This window comes from Oncorhynchus tshawytscha, linkage group LG31 (genome assembly GCF_018296145.1).
Source record: "Oncorhynchus tshawytscha isolate Ot180627B linkage group LG31, Otsh_v2.0, whole genome shotgun sequence".
In the NCBI taxonomy this organism is placed as follows: domain Eukaryota; kingdom Metazoa; phylum Chordata; class Actinopteri; order Salmoniformes; family Salmonidae; genus Oncorhynchus; species Oncorhynchus tshawytscha.
Genome location: NC_056459.1, coordinates 33,511,501 through 33,526,920, shown reverse-complemented (window position 1 = coordinate 33,526,920; position 15,420 = coordinate 33,511,501). Strand labels below are relative to the sequence as shown.

Genomic DNA, 15,420 nt, shown 5'->3' with positions numbered 1-15,420 from the left:
GCCTTCTGTCGGTCTGCCTGCCAGCCAGGCCTTCGGTCCGTCTGCCTGCCTGCCTGCCAGCCAGGCCTTGGTCGGTCGTTCTGCCTGCCAGCCAGGCCTTCGGTCGGTCGTTCTGCCTGCCTGCCAGCCAGGCCTTCGGTCTGCCGTTCTGCCTGCCTGCCAGCCAGGCCGTCTGCCTGCCTGCCTGCCTGTCTGCCTGCCTGCCTGCCAGCCAGGCCTTCGGTCGGTCGGTCTGCCAGCCAGGCCTTCGGTCGGTCTGCCTGCCTGCCAGCCAGGCCTTCGGTCTGCCTGCCTGCCAGCCAGGCCTTCTGTCTGTCTGCCTGCCAGCCAGCCCGGCCTTCTGTCGGACTGCCTGCCCGGCCTTCTGTCGGACTGCCTGCCAGCCAGGCCTTCTGTCGGACTGCCTGCCAGCCAGGCCTTCTGTCGGTTGGTCTGCCTGCCTGCCAGCCAGGCCTTCTGTCGGTCGGCCTGCCTGCCAGCCAGGCCTTCTGTCGGTCTGCCGGCCTGCCAGCCAGCCCTTCTGTCGGTCGGTCTGCCTGCCTGCCAGCCAGGCCTTCTGTCGGTCTGTCTGCCTGCCTGCCAGCCAGGCCTTCTGTCGGACTGCCTGCCAGCCCGGCCTTCTGGTCTGCCTGCCTGCCAGCCAGCCCTTCTGTCGGTCGGTCTGCCTGCCTGCCAGCCAGGCCTTCTGTCGGTCTGTCTGCCTGCCTGCCAGCCAGGCCTTCTGTCGGTCTGTCTGCCTGCCTGCCAGCCAGGCCTTCTGTCGGTCTGTCTGCCTGCCTGCCAGCCAGGCCTTCTGTCGGTCTGTCTGTCTGCCTGCCAGCCAGGCCTTCGGTCGGTCTGCCAGCCAGCCAGGCCTTCGGTCGGTCTGCCAGCCAGGCCCGGTCGGTCTGCCAGCCAGGCCTTCGGTCGGTCTGCCAGCCAGGCCTTCGGTCGGTCTGCCAGCCAGGCCTTCGGTCGGTCTGCCAGCCAGGCCTTCGGTCGGTCTGCCAGCCAGGCCTTCGGTCGGTCTGCCAGCCAGGCCTTCGGTCGGTCTGCCAGCCAGGCCTTCGGTCTGTCTGCCTGCCTGCCAGCCAGGCCTTCTGTCGGTCTGTCTGCCTGCCTGCCAGCCAGGCCTTCTGTCGGTCTGCCAACAACCCACACACACACACACACACACACACACACACACACACACACACACTGTGTGTGTGCCGTTAGGTATAATGCTGTGTGTGTCCCGTTGGCAGGCAGACCGACCGACCGACAGACAGAAGGCCTGGCTGGCAGACAGACAGTATACTAAACAAGCCTACACATCAATACCAACACCGTTAGAGCAGGATCATTAAAACGACATTATTCCACTCTTACTGTAACGCCACACGGCACCTGAAAACACAAACTGTTGAGTAAAATGTGTGTTACCTTTGATGGTCAGGTTGAAACAGCCCAGTGTCTCCTGAGAGAGAGTCCTAGCAACACACACACACACACACACACACACTGAAGACAGCCCTCCTTCAGGTGCGTTACCTTTGATGGTGAGGTTGAAACAGCCCAGTCTGTCTCCTGAGAGAGAGTCGGCTCCACACTGTAACACGACTGCACTGGGTTGGAACATCTCCATCACTTTAGCCATCACCTAGCAACACACACACATTGATTACAACAACAACAACGTTACCGTGTGTATGGAACCAAAACACGGAATGACTTACAGGTCTGAAGATGGCTTCGTAAGACTCATCGTCGATGCCGTCTCTGAGAGGGTAGTTTACAGCGTAGTACTTCCCCTTCCCTGCTCCAATGTCCTACACACACACACACACACCATTCTCTGAGAGGGTAGTTTACAGCGTAGTACTTCCCCTTCCCTGCTCCAATGTCCTACACACACACACACACACACACACACACACACACACACACACACCATTCTCTGAGAGGGTAGTTTACAGCGTAGTACTTCCCCTTCCCTGCTCCAATGTCCTACACACACACCTTATTGTACATTCTGGAGTACAGTAATGACTCAAATATAGGTAAACAATACATCACTCTGAAGGGGGAAGTGTAATCACACACAGAGGAACACACTGAAATATATCATGCTTATTTCTGCCCCCCAACACACACACACACACACACACACAGGTCTCCGGTACCAGGGAGGTATTCTCCCAGAGGACTCACACACCCTCAGGTCTCCGGTACCAGAGGACACACACACACACACTCACCCTCAGGTCTCCGGTACCAGAGGACACACACACACACACACTCACCCTCAGGTCTCCGGTACCAGAGGACACACACACACACACACTCACCCTCAGGTCTCCGGTACCAGAGGACACACACACACTCACCCTCAGGTCTCCGGTACCAGAGGACACACACACACACACACTCACCCTCAGGTCTCCGGTACCAGAGGACACACACACACACACCCTCAGGTCTCCGGTACCAGAGGACACACACACACACACACTCACCCTCAGGTCTCCGGTACCAGAGGACACACACACACTCACCCTCAGGTCTCCGGTACCAGAGGACACACACACACTCACCCTCAGGTCTCCGGTACCAGAGGACACACACACAAACACTCTCAGGTCTCCAGTACCAGGGAGGTATTCTCCCAGAGGACACACACACACTCACCCTCAGGTCTCCGGTACCAGAGGACACACACACACTCACCCTCAGGTCTCCGGTACCAGAGGACACACACACACTCACCCTCAGGTCTCCGGTGCCAGGGAGGTATTCTCCCAGAGGACACACACACACACACACACTCACCCTCAGGTCTCCGGTACCAGAGGACACACACACTCACCCTCAGGTCTCCGGTGCCAGGGAGGTATTCTCCCAGAGGACACACACACACACTCACCCTCAGGTCTCCGGTGCCAGGGAGGTATTCTCCCAGAGGACACACACACACTCACCCTCAGGTCTCCGGTACCAGGGAGGTATTCTCCCAGAGGACACACACACACTCACCCTCAGGTCTCCGGTACCAGGGAGGTATTCTCCCAGAGGACACACACACACACTCACCCTCAGGTCTCCGGTGCCAGGGAGGTATTCTCCCAGAGGACACACACACACACTCACCCTCAGGTCTCCGGTGCCAGGGAGGTATTCTCCCAGAGGACACACACACACACACTCACCCTCAGGTCTCCGGTGCCAGGGAAGTATTCTCCATACTTGTGGAAGGACACCGTCATGACCCGGTCTGTGGTGAAGAAAGCCTCTTCCACTCCGTCTCCATGGTGAATGTCGATGTCTATGTACAACACCCTCTGGTGGTACCTGATAGGACAGACAACTCATTATATACAATATCTATGTTAGATTCATATTACCTGATAGGACAGACAACTCATTATATACAATATCTATGTTAGATTCATATTACCTGACAGGACAGACAACTCATTACATACAATATCTATGTTAGATTCTATTACCTGACAGGACAGACAACTCATTATATACAATATCTATGTTAGATTCATATTACCTGATAGGACAGACAACTCATTATATACATATTACCTGACAGGACAGACAACTCATTATATACTATTACCTGATAGGACAGACAACTCATTACATACAATATCTATGTTAGATTCATATTACCTGACAGGACAGACAACTCATTACATACAATATCTATGTTAGATTCATATTACCTGACAGGACAGACAACTCATTACATACAATATCTATGTTAGATTCATATTACCTGACAGGACAGACAACTCATTATATACATATTACCTGACAGGACAGACAACTCATTATATACTATTACCTGATAGGACAGACAACTCATTACATACAATATCTATGTTAGATTCATATTACCTGACAGGACAGACAACTCATTACATACAATATCTATGTTAGATTCATATTACCTGACAGGACAGACAACTCATTACATACAATATCTATGTTAGATTCATATTACCTGACAGGACAGACAACTCATTATATACAATATCTATGTTAGATTCATATTACCTGAGCGGACAGACAACTCATTATATACAATATCTATGTTAGATTCATATTACCTGACAGGACAGACAACTCATTATATACAATATCTATGTTAGATTCATATTACCTGACAGGACAGACAACTCATTACATACAATATCTATGTTAGATTCTATTACCTGACAGGACAGACAACTCATTATATACAATATCTATGTTAGATTCTATTACCTGACAGGACAGACAACTCATTACATACATATTACCTGACAGGACAGACAACTCATTACATACAATATCTATGTTAGATTCATATTACCTGACAGGACAGACAACTCATTATATACAATATCTATGTTAGATTCTATTACCTGACAGGACAGACAACTCATTACATACATATTACCTGACAGGACAGACAACTCATTATATACAATATCTATGTTAGATTCTATTACCTGACAGGACAGACAACTCATTACATACATATTACCTGACAGGACAGACAACTCATTACATACAATATCTATGTTAGATTCATATTACCTGACAGGACAGACAACTCATTACATACAATATCTATGTTAGATTCTATTACCTGACAGGACAGACAACTCATTATATACAATATCTATGTTAGATTCATATTACCTGACAGGACAGACAACTCATTACATACAATATCTATGTTAGATTCTATTACCTGACAGGACAGACAACTCATTACATACAATATCTATGTTAGATTCTATTACCTGACAGGACAGACAACTCATTATATACAATATCTATGTTAGATTCTATTACCTGACAGGACAGACAACTCATTATATACAATATCTATGTTAGATTCATATTACCTGATAGGACAGACAACTCATTATATACATATTACCTGACAGGACAGACAACTCATTATATACTATTACCTGATAGGACAGACAACTCATTACATACTATTACCTGATAGGACAGACAACTCATTACATACAATATCTATGTTAGATTCATATTACCTGACAGGACAGACAACTCATTATATACATATTACCTGACAGGACAGACAACTCATTAGATTCTATTACCTGACAGGACAGACAACTCATTACATACAATATCTATGTTAGATTCATATTACCTGACAGGACAGACAACTCATTACATACAATATCTATGTTAGATTCATATTACCTGACAGGACAGACAACTCATTACATACAATATCTATGTTAGATTCATATTACCTGACAGGACAGACAACTCATTACATACAATATCTATGTTAGATTCATATTACCTGACAGGACAGACAACTCATTATATACAATATCTATGTTAGATTCATATTACCTGACAGGACAGACAACTCATTATATACAATATCTATGTTAGATTCTATTACCTGACAGGACAGACAACTCATTATATACAATATCTATGTTAGATTCTATTACCTGACAGGACAGACAACTCATTATATACAATATCTATGTTAGATTCTATTACCTGACAGGACAGACAACTCATTATATACAATATCTATGTTAGATTCATATTACCTGACAGGACAGACAACTCATTATATACAACATCTACGTTAGATTCATATTACCTGACAGGACAGACAACTCATTATATACAATATCTATGTTAGATTCATATTACCTGACAGGACAGACAACTCATTATATACAATATCTACGTTAGATTCATATTACCTGACAGGACAGACAACTCATTATATACAATATCTACGTTAGATTCATATTACCTGACAGGACAGACAACTCGTTAGATTCATATTACCTGACAGGACAGACAACTCATTACATACCGATAGGTTCTGACCGCTAACCTTTACAATATGGTTAAATCATCAGGTGTCCTAGAGAAAGGAGAAGGGTCAGGTTGTCTACACCAGAAGTGAATGGTTCGCTATAGGAGGAACATCTACAGGTTGTCTACACCAGAAGTGAATGGTTCACTGTAGGAGGAACGTCTCCACCAGAAGTGAATGGTTCGCTATAGGAGGAACGTCTACACCAGAAGTGAATGGTGCGCTATAGGAGGAACGTCTACACCAGAAGTGAATGGTTCGCTATAGGAGGAACGTCTACACCAGAAGTGAATGGTTCACTATAGGAGGAACGTCTACAGGTTGTCTACACCAGAAGTGAATGGTTCACTGTAGGAGGAACGTCTACACCAGAAGTGAATGGTTCACTATAGGAGGAACGTCTACAGGTTGTCTACACCAGAAGTGAATGGTTCACTGTAGGAGGAACGTCTACAACAGAAGTGAATGGTTCGCTATAGGAGGAACGTCTACACCAGAAGTGAATGGTTCGCTATAGGAGGAACGTCTACACCAGAAGTGAATGGTTCGCTATAGGAGGAACGTCTACAGGTTGTCTACACCAGAAGTGAATGGTTCGCTGTAGGAGGAACGTCTACAGGTTGTCTACACCAGAAGTGAATGGTTCGCTATAGGAGGAACGTCTACACCAGAAGTGAATGGTTCGCTATAGGAGGAACATCTACACCAGAAGTGAATGGTTCGCTATAGGAGGAACGTCTACACCAGAAGTGAATGGTTCGCTGTAGGAGGAACGTCTACACCAGAAGTGAATGGTTCGCTATAGGAGGAACGTCTACACCAGAAGTGAATGGTTCGCTATAGGAGGAACGTCTACGGTGGATATGAACCAAAAGGGGCTTGGAATGTTACTGTGTGAGGGAAAGGCAATCACATGGTTGTCGACACTGATAAGGATGGAGAGCAGTGGAGTGTGGGGGGGGGACGTGAGGCCAGGTCACATTAAGGGAGAAGGAACAGTTTATTACCCACATCACTTAACTTCCTGCCTAGAAACAGAGATGTTCAGAGGGAAGGAGATGGAGTACATCACTTAACTTCCTGCCTAGAAACAGAGATGTTCAGAGGGAAGGAGATGGAGTACATCACTTAACTTCCTGCCTAGAAACAGATGTGTTCAGAGGGAAGGAGACGGAGTAGTACACACTGCTGAGAACACATCTTTGTCTGTTCAGTCGTCTGACAGACATCAATAAACTCAGTTCATTTTAGAACCGATCATTACAATGGCGTTAATACCTGATAGATGAGTGGATTTAATTGTCTGTCCTATGTTCCTCATCAGAGCCAGGAGACTATTCATTTCAACAACACACACACACACACGACCAGCTAAGGACACTTCAACATTCTGTGTCTTTCCCCAGAAGTGAAAGATGGAAGACAAGAAGACGGCCCAACGAGGGGGGTGAGGTGGCCCAACAAGGGGGGTGAAGTGGCCCAACGAGGGGCGGGTGAAGTGGCCCAACGGGGGGTGCGGGTGAGGTGGCCCAACGGGGGTGCGGGTGAGGTGGCCCAACGGGGGTGCGGGTGAGGTGGCCCAACGAGGGGGCGGGTGAGGTGGCACACACACAGTGAGGTGGCCCAACGGGGGTCGGGTGAGGTGGCACACACACAGTGAGGTGGCCCAACGGGGGGGGCGGCCCAACCGGGGAGTATGTGTGGGTGAGGTGGCCACACACAGGGCTCTTACTTGAGCAGCTCCAGGATGGCGAGGACTATGTCGTTGACGTAGCAGAACCCCGAGGCCTCAGACTTCTTGGCATGATGGAGTCCTCCGGCCCAGTTGATGGCGATGTCAGTCTGCTGCTTGTTCAGCTTCACTGCCCCCGCTACACACACACACACACACACACACAGAGGGAGGACAGAGACAATCAATAAGGAGCGCGCGAGAGAGAACAGAGACAGTCAATAAGGAGCGAGAGAGGACAGAGACAGTCAATAAGGAGCGAGAGAGGACAGAGACAGTCAATAAGGAGCGAGGACAGAGACAGTCAATAAGGAGCGAGGACAGAGACAGTCAATAAGGAGCGAGGACAGAGACAGTCAATAAGGAGAGAGGACAAAGACAGTCAACAAGGAGAGAGAACAGAGACAGTCAATAAGGAGCGAGGACAGAGACAGTCAATAAGGAGAGAGGACAGAGACAGTCAATAAGGAGCGAGGACAGAGACAGTCAATAAGGAGCGAGGACAGAGACAGTCAATAAGGAGCGAGGACAGAGACAGTCAATAAGGAGCGAGGACAGAGACAGTCAATAAGGAGCGAGGACAGAGACAGTCAATAAGGAGCGAGGACAGAGACAGTCAATAAGGAGCGAGGACAGAGACAGTCAATAAGGAGCGAGGACAGAGACAGTCAACAAGGAGAGAGAGAGAGGAAAGAGACAGTCAACAAGGAGAGAGAGAGAGGAAAGAGACAGTCAACAAAGAGCGAGGACAGAGAGTCAATAAGGAGTGAGAGAGAGAACAGAGACAGTCAATAAGGAGAGAGAGAGAGGACAGACAGTCAATAAGGAGAGAGAGAGAGGACAGACAGTCAATAAGGAGAGAGAGAGGACAGACAGTCAATAAGGAGAGAGAGAGGACAGACAGTCAATAAGGAGCGAGAGAGGACAGAGAGTCAATAAGGAGCGAGAGAGGACAGAGAGTCAATAAGGAGCGAGAGAGGACAGACAGTCAATAAGGAGCGAGAGAGGACAGAGAGTCAATAAGGAGCGAGAGAGGACAGAGAGTCAATAAGGAGCGAGAGAGGACAGAGACAGTCAATAAGGAGCGAGAGAGGACAGAGACAGTCAATAAGGAGCGAGAGAGAGAACAGAGACAGTCAATAAGGAGCGAGGACAGAGACAGTCAATAAGGAGCGAGAGAGAGGACAGAGAGTCAATAAGGAGCGAGAGAGAGGACAGAGACAGTCAATAAGGAGCGAGAGAGAGGACAGAGACAGTCAATAAGGAGCGAGAGAGAGGACAGAGACAGTCAATAAGGAGCGAGAGAGAGGACAGAGACAGTCAATAAGGAGCGAGGACAGAGACAGTCAATAAGGAGCGAGGACAGAGACAGTCAATAAGGAGCGAGAGAGAGGACAGAGACAGGCAATAAGGAGCGAGAGAGAGGACAGAGAGTCAATAAGGAGCGAGCGAGAGAGAGGACAGAGACAGTCAACAAAGAGCGAGGACAGAGAGTCAATAAGGAGCGAGAGAGAGAACAGAGACAGGCAATAAGGAGCGAGACAAACGAGAGAGGAGATGAGACTTACCGACAGAGCCTCCCGTTGAGAGCTGACAGAACTCAAACAGGCCGTCAAACACTGGGCAGTCCTCTCCCACATTAACTGTTAGAGAGCAGCAAGGATAGAAGACATTCATTTGAGATGTGAATCCTGCACATGTGTTCCAATGCATTAAAGCACTACCTAAACAGATGTGAGTGTGGAGTACAGTCTAAAGTCAGCTCAACATTAGCCCATATGAAAACGTATGGCAAACTAGTTATTAAAACGTATGGCAAACTAGTTATTAAAACGTATGGAAAACTAGTTATTAAAACGTATGGAAAACTAGTTATTAAAACGTATGGAAAACTAGTTATTAAAACGTATGGAAAACTAGTTATGAAAACGTATGGCAAACTAGTTATTAAAACGTATGGAAAACTAGTTATTAAAACGTATGGAAAACTAGTTATTAAAACGTATGGAAAACTAGTTATTAAAACGTATGGAAAACTAGTTATTAAAACGTATGGAAAACTAGTTATTAAAACGTATGGAAAACTAGTTATTAAAACGTATGGAAAACTAGTTATTAAAACGTATGGAAAACTAGTTATTAAAACGTATGGAAAACTAGTTATTAAAACTTATGGAAAACTAGTTATGAAAACGTATGGCAAACTAGTTATTAAAACGTATGGCAAACTAGTTATTAAAACGTATGGAAAACTTTGGTTTTGGGGTGAACTATCCTTTTAAATAACACATAGGGCGCCCCACCTAAACAATGCTAGGGGGAAACACTGTCTGCTACTCACATCTCTGCATCTGTTTGCTGTGCTCTGACATGTTGTCTGGCCGGATGGAACGCAGGAACTTGATGTAGTCGTCACTGTGGTACTTGGTCATCTCCTCTCCACTGGCCTTGTGGGGTCTCTAGGAGGTCAAAGGAAATCAAAAACGGCTGAAAAAAAGGTGGAAAACACCACCATTTCCTGGTTGCTAAAATGGTCACCTAATTTCATCTGATATTATCAATAACCCAAAATATATGGAAGGTCAGAAAACATATTGTCCACAACTATCCATCTAGGTCTTTATAAGTCTATATGACTTTGGACCAGCTCAACTATACAGAAAGTTACTTTGGACCTGTAGTGTAGAAGTGTGTTGAAGAATTAGAAGTCCACTCGTATCAGCTTCAGTCCTATACAATATATTTATATCATGTTTTTTTATTTAACTAAGCAAGTCAGTTATGAACAAAATTCTTATTTACAATAACTGCCTATCCCGGGCAAACCCTAACAGCGCTGGGCCAATTGTGCACCGCCCTATGGGCCTCCCAATCACGACCGGTTACGATACAGCCTGGAATCGAACCAGGGTCTGTAGTAACTGAGATGCAGTGCCTTAGACCACTGTGCCATCCTCTATAGACCCATCTCTTGGCCACGTTCTGAAAAGTAACACTCAAATCAAATCAAATCAAATTTTATTTGTCACATACACATGGTTAGCAGATGTTAATGCGAGTGTAGCGAAATGCTTGTGCTTCTAGTTCCGACAATGCAGTAATAACGAGCAAGTAATCTAACTAACAATTCCAAAAAAACTACTGTCATACACAGTGTAAGGGGATAAAGAATATGTACATAAGGATATATGAATGAGTGATGGTACAGAGCAGCATAGGCAAGATACAGTAGATGATATCGAGTACAGTATATACATATGAGATAAGTATGTAAACCAAGTGGTATAGTTAAAGTGGCTAGTGATACATGTATTACATAAGGATGCAGTCGATGATATAGAGTACAGTATCAACGTATGCATATGAGATGAACAATGTAGGGTAAGTAACATTATATAAGGTAGCATTGTTTAAAGTGGCTAGTGATATATTTACATCATTTCCCATCAATTCCCATGATTAAAGTGGCTGGAGTAGAGTCAGTGTCATTGACAGTGTGTTGGCAGTAGCCACTCAATGTTAGTGGTGGCTGTTTAACAGTCTGATGGCCTTGAGATAGAAGCTGTTTTTCAGTCTCTCGGTCCCAGCTTTGATGCACCTGTACTGACCTCGCCTTCTGGATGGCAGCGGGGTGAACAGGCAGTGGCTCGGGTGGTTGATGTCCTTGATGATCTTTATGGCCTTCCTGTAGCATCGGGTGGTGTAGGTGTCCTGGAGGGCAGGTAGTTTGCCCCCGGTGATGCGTTGTGCAGACCTCACTACCCTCTGGAGAGCCTTACGGTTGAGGGCGGTGCAGTTGCCATACCAGGCGGTGATACAGCCCGCCAGGATGCTCTCGATTGTGCATCTGTAGAAGTTTGTGAGTGCTTTTGGTGACAAGCCGAATTTCTTCAGCCTCCTGAGGTTGAAGAGGCGCTGCTGCGCCTTCCTCACGATGCTGTCTGTGTGAGTGGACCAATTCAGTTTGTCTGTGATGTGTATGCCGAGGAACTTAAAACTTGCTACCCTCTCCACTACTGTTCCATCGATGTGGATGGGGGTGTTCCCTCTGCTGTTTCCTGAAGTCCACAATCATCTCCTTAGTTTTGTTGACGTTGAGTGTGAGGTTATTTTCCTGACACCACACTCCGAGGGCCCTCACCTCCTCCCTGTAGGCCGTCTCGTCGTTGTTTGTAATCAAGCCTACCACTGTTGTGTCGTCCGCAAACTTGATGATTGAGTTGGAGGCGTGCATGGCCACGCAGTCGTGGGTGAACAGGGAGTACAGGAGAGGGCTCAGAACGCACCCTTGTGGGGCCCCAGTGTTGAGGATCAGCGGGGAGGAGATGTTGTTGCCTACCCTCACCACCTGGGGGCGGCCCGTCAGGAAGTCCAGTACCCAGTTGCACAGGGCGGGGTCGAGACCCAGGGTCTCGAGCTTGATACGTTGCATACGTTGATACTGTACTCTATGTACTCTATATCATCGACTGCATCCTTATGTAATACATGTATCACTAGCCACTTTAACTATGCCACTTGGTTTACATACTTATCTCATATGTATATACTGTACTCGATATCATCTACTGTATCTTGCCTATGCTGCTCTGTACCATCACTCATTCATATATCCTTATGTACATATTCTTTATCCCCTTACACTGTGTATGACAGTAGTTTTTTCTGGAATTGTTAGTTAGATTACTTGCTCGTTATTACTGCATTGTCGGAACTAGAAGCACAAGCATTTCGCTACACTCGCATTAACATCTGCTAACCATGTGTATGTGACAAATAAAATTTGATTTGATTTGATTTGAGCTTGGAGGGTACTATGGTGTTGAATGCCGAGCTGTAGTCGATGAACAGCATTCTCACATAGGTATTCCTCTTGTCCAGATGGGTTAGGGCAGTGTGCAGTGTGGTTGAGATTGCATCGTCTGTGGACCTATTTGGGCGGTAAGCAAATTGGAGTGGGTCAAGGGTGTCAGGTAGGGTGGAGGTGATATGGTCCTTGACTAGTCTCTCAAAGCACTTCATGATGACGGATGTGAGTGCTACGGGCGGTAGTCGTTTAGCTCAGTTACCTTAGCTTTCTTGGGAACAGGAACAATGGTGGCCCTCTTGAAGCATGTGGGAACAGCAGACTGGTATAGGGATTGATTGAATATGTCCGTAAACACACCGGCCAGCTGGTCTGCGCATGCTCTGAGGGCGCGGCTGGGGATGCCGTCTGGGCCTGCAGCCTTGCGAGGGTTAACACGTTTAAATGTCTTACTCACTTCGGCTGCAGTGAAGGAGAGACCGCATGTTTCCGTTGCAGGCCGTGTCAGTGGCACTGTATTGTCCTCAAAGCGGGCAAAAAGTTATTTAGTCTGCCTGGGAGCAAGACATCCTGGTCCGTGACTGGGCTGGGTTTCTTCCTGTAGTCCGTGATTGACTGTAGACCCTGCCACATACCTCTTGTGTCTGAGCCGTTGAATTGAGATTCTACTTTGTCTCTGTACTGGCGCTTAGCTTGTTTGATAGCCTTGCGGAGGGAATAGCTGCACTGTTTGTATTCAGCCATGTTACCAGACACCTTGCCCTGATTAAAAGCAGTGGTTCGTGCCTTCAGTTTCACACGAATGCTGCCATCAATCCACGGTTTCTGGTTAGGGAATGTTTTAATCGTTGCTATGGGAACGACATCTTCAACGCACGTTCTAATGAACTCGCACACCGTATCAGCGTATTCGTCAATGTTTGGCTTGTTTGATGTTTAGGATTATTTTTTAATGTGTGCATCACTAAATAGGAAGTTTGTGTGTGTGTGTGTGTATATATATATATATATATATTTTTTTTTTTTTTTTTTTAAGTGTATAAACCCCCTGTAGCTGCTGTACTCACATATATCTCCATCTTCCTGTACAGTCCATAGTTGAGCAGGAGGTTGTGGGTCATACGGATCCTGTGGGGTTTCATGGGATGACCCTGGCCATAGTAATAATTACCAACGTCGCCTGGGGAGAGGAAATATGAGGTTTAGACAAACTACCGAAACAATAAAAAAAAAACATTTCCTTCCACCTAGCCCCAGAGATAAGGTATGTAACTGTGTTCTTTAACATTTGTCATTTTAGCTTTATGCGTTTATCCAGAGCGACTTACAGGGTCAATAAAAGACACGGACCGACTCTTCACCTGGTCGACTCTGGGATTTCTATTACTGTCTCACCCAGGCTCTTACCCGTCGATTTAAAGTGCCGGCTTTTGTTCCAGGCTATGACACTATCACGCCTGAATCACACATGCAAGCCTGGTAGCTACACAGCACGAAACACAAATTATAATAGTAATCAAATGGGCAGCCTCTGAAAAGTGATCTGAATCTACAGGCTCAACCCCCCCCTCACACACACACACACACACACACACACACACACACACACACACACACACACACACACACACACACACACACACACACACACACACACACACACACACACGATAACCCCACTTTACTAAACAAATGGTGTAGATAAATATGAAGAGGCAATTTGTGATTCAGACACTGAGTTCCTAACCATCTCTTCGTTATTAGGCTAGTTGTCCCAAATTTAAAATAAAAAAAAAAGCATCAACTTGCTAGCAAGCTAGATATCGGCAATTTAGCTCATTTGGGAAAAAAATAATAATAAAAACGACCATTCTCAAGTTGCTTTGGCTAGCTAACCAAAAAAAAAATAACGTATTCCTAACCAGGTTAACCAGGCTAACTAACTTAGCTAGCGAGCTAACCAGTCTGCGGCTACAGTAACGTTAGCATGCTAGCAGCTAACTCACCTACGGCACTTCAACGTGGATCAACAAAAATATATATATTTTTTTATCGAGCACGAAATCCTTCGCCGATACAATCAATAATATTGCAGACAAGACACACACACACTAAGCTACATAACATTCAATCTTACCATCATAATAATAGCAAACTTTCTTCTTTGTTCCTCCTGCAGACGACAGCGCCATGTTTCTGTAATTAACAGACCGCATCATGTTTTACACCGCCGTCTCGTCCAATCACCGGAAGGCGTTGTTTGTGAAGGGTGTACACTTTTTTTTAATTTTATTCATATCAAATCAATACATAAATCACATGAGGGAACACAAGCATACATAGATTACAAACAATAGACAATCGAGCTAGGGGCGGGGCTAGGGGCGGGGCCAGGGGGGTACAATATCACATTACAATTACACAAGGACCTTAAGGGACCGCTTTTTTTGTTAGTAGAGCGTTTAACCGTCTTAAAATACAGTTCAATTTCTTTTTGTAGGGTACGAAAATGTGGTTTTCTGTTTGTAAATTTACATTTGTGTATATGAAATTTGGCCAAAAGAATAATGAAATTAATTACATAAAAATGATTCTGCTTATTTCTATCGTAGGTAAAGAATCCAAACAGTACATCTCTCCACAATAGTGTCAAATCTTCATACATGTGTTCAATTATAAACCTACTGATGTCTTGCCACAGTTTTCTTACATGCATACAATGCCAAAAAAGATGCACAACTGTTTCTGGGTGGTCATTACAAAAGGAGCAATTTGAGTTGATGTTTTCCTTAAACTTCTTCATATAGTGGTTGGCAGGATAATATTTATGAATCATTTTAAAGGAAACTTCCTTAATTTTGTTAACAAGTAGGTATGTGTGTGGCAACATCCAAACTTTTTTCCAACAGATATTATCAATAAATCCATTCCAATAAGGCATGACAAAAGGTATACAATATCCTGCTGAAACAAGGCTCGTATCTCTCTGTTGTTGAATGGACCAAAAGAGGAACAAATCTTTCCTACTGATGAGTC

The 15,420-nt window shown here is 45.7% G+C and overlaps 1 protein-coding gene across 1 annotated transcript in view; it reads right to left on the bottom strand.

Moving 5' to 3' along the window:
• LOC112239916 (probable histone deacetylase 1-B) overlaps positions 1–14,738 on the bottom strand; it is a 29,834-nt gene extending 15,096 nt beyond the window's left edge. The window contains exons 1-8 of the mRNA XM_042309845.1: positions 14,522–14,738; positions 13,452–13,564; positions 9,919–10,036; positions 9,146–9,220; positions 7,578–7,716; positions 3,168–3,309; positions 1,698–1,790; positions 1,513–1,621 (exon numbers count right to left, since the gene is read on the bottom strand). Of these exons, the coding sequence (XP_042165779.1) occupies positions 1,513–1,621; positions 1,698–1,790; positions 3,168–3,309; positions 7,578–7,716; positions 9,146–9,220; positions 9,919–10,036; positions 13,452–13,564; positions 14,522–14,603 (871 nt within the window). The 5' untranslated portion in view covers positions 14,604–14,738. The remainder of the gene's footprint in view (positions 1–1,512; positions 1,622–1,697; positions 1,791–3,167; positions 3,310–7,577; positions 7,717–9,145; positions 9,221–9,918; positions 10,037–13,451; positions 13,565–14,521) is intronic.
• Positions 14,739–15,420: the final 682 nt, after the last annotated feature.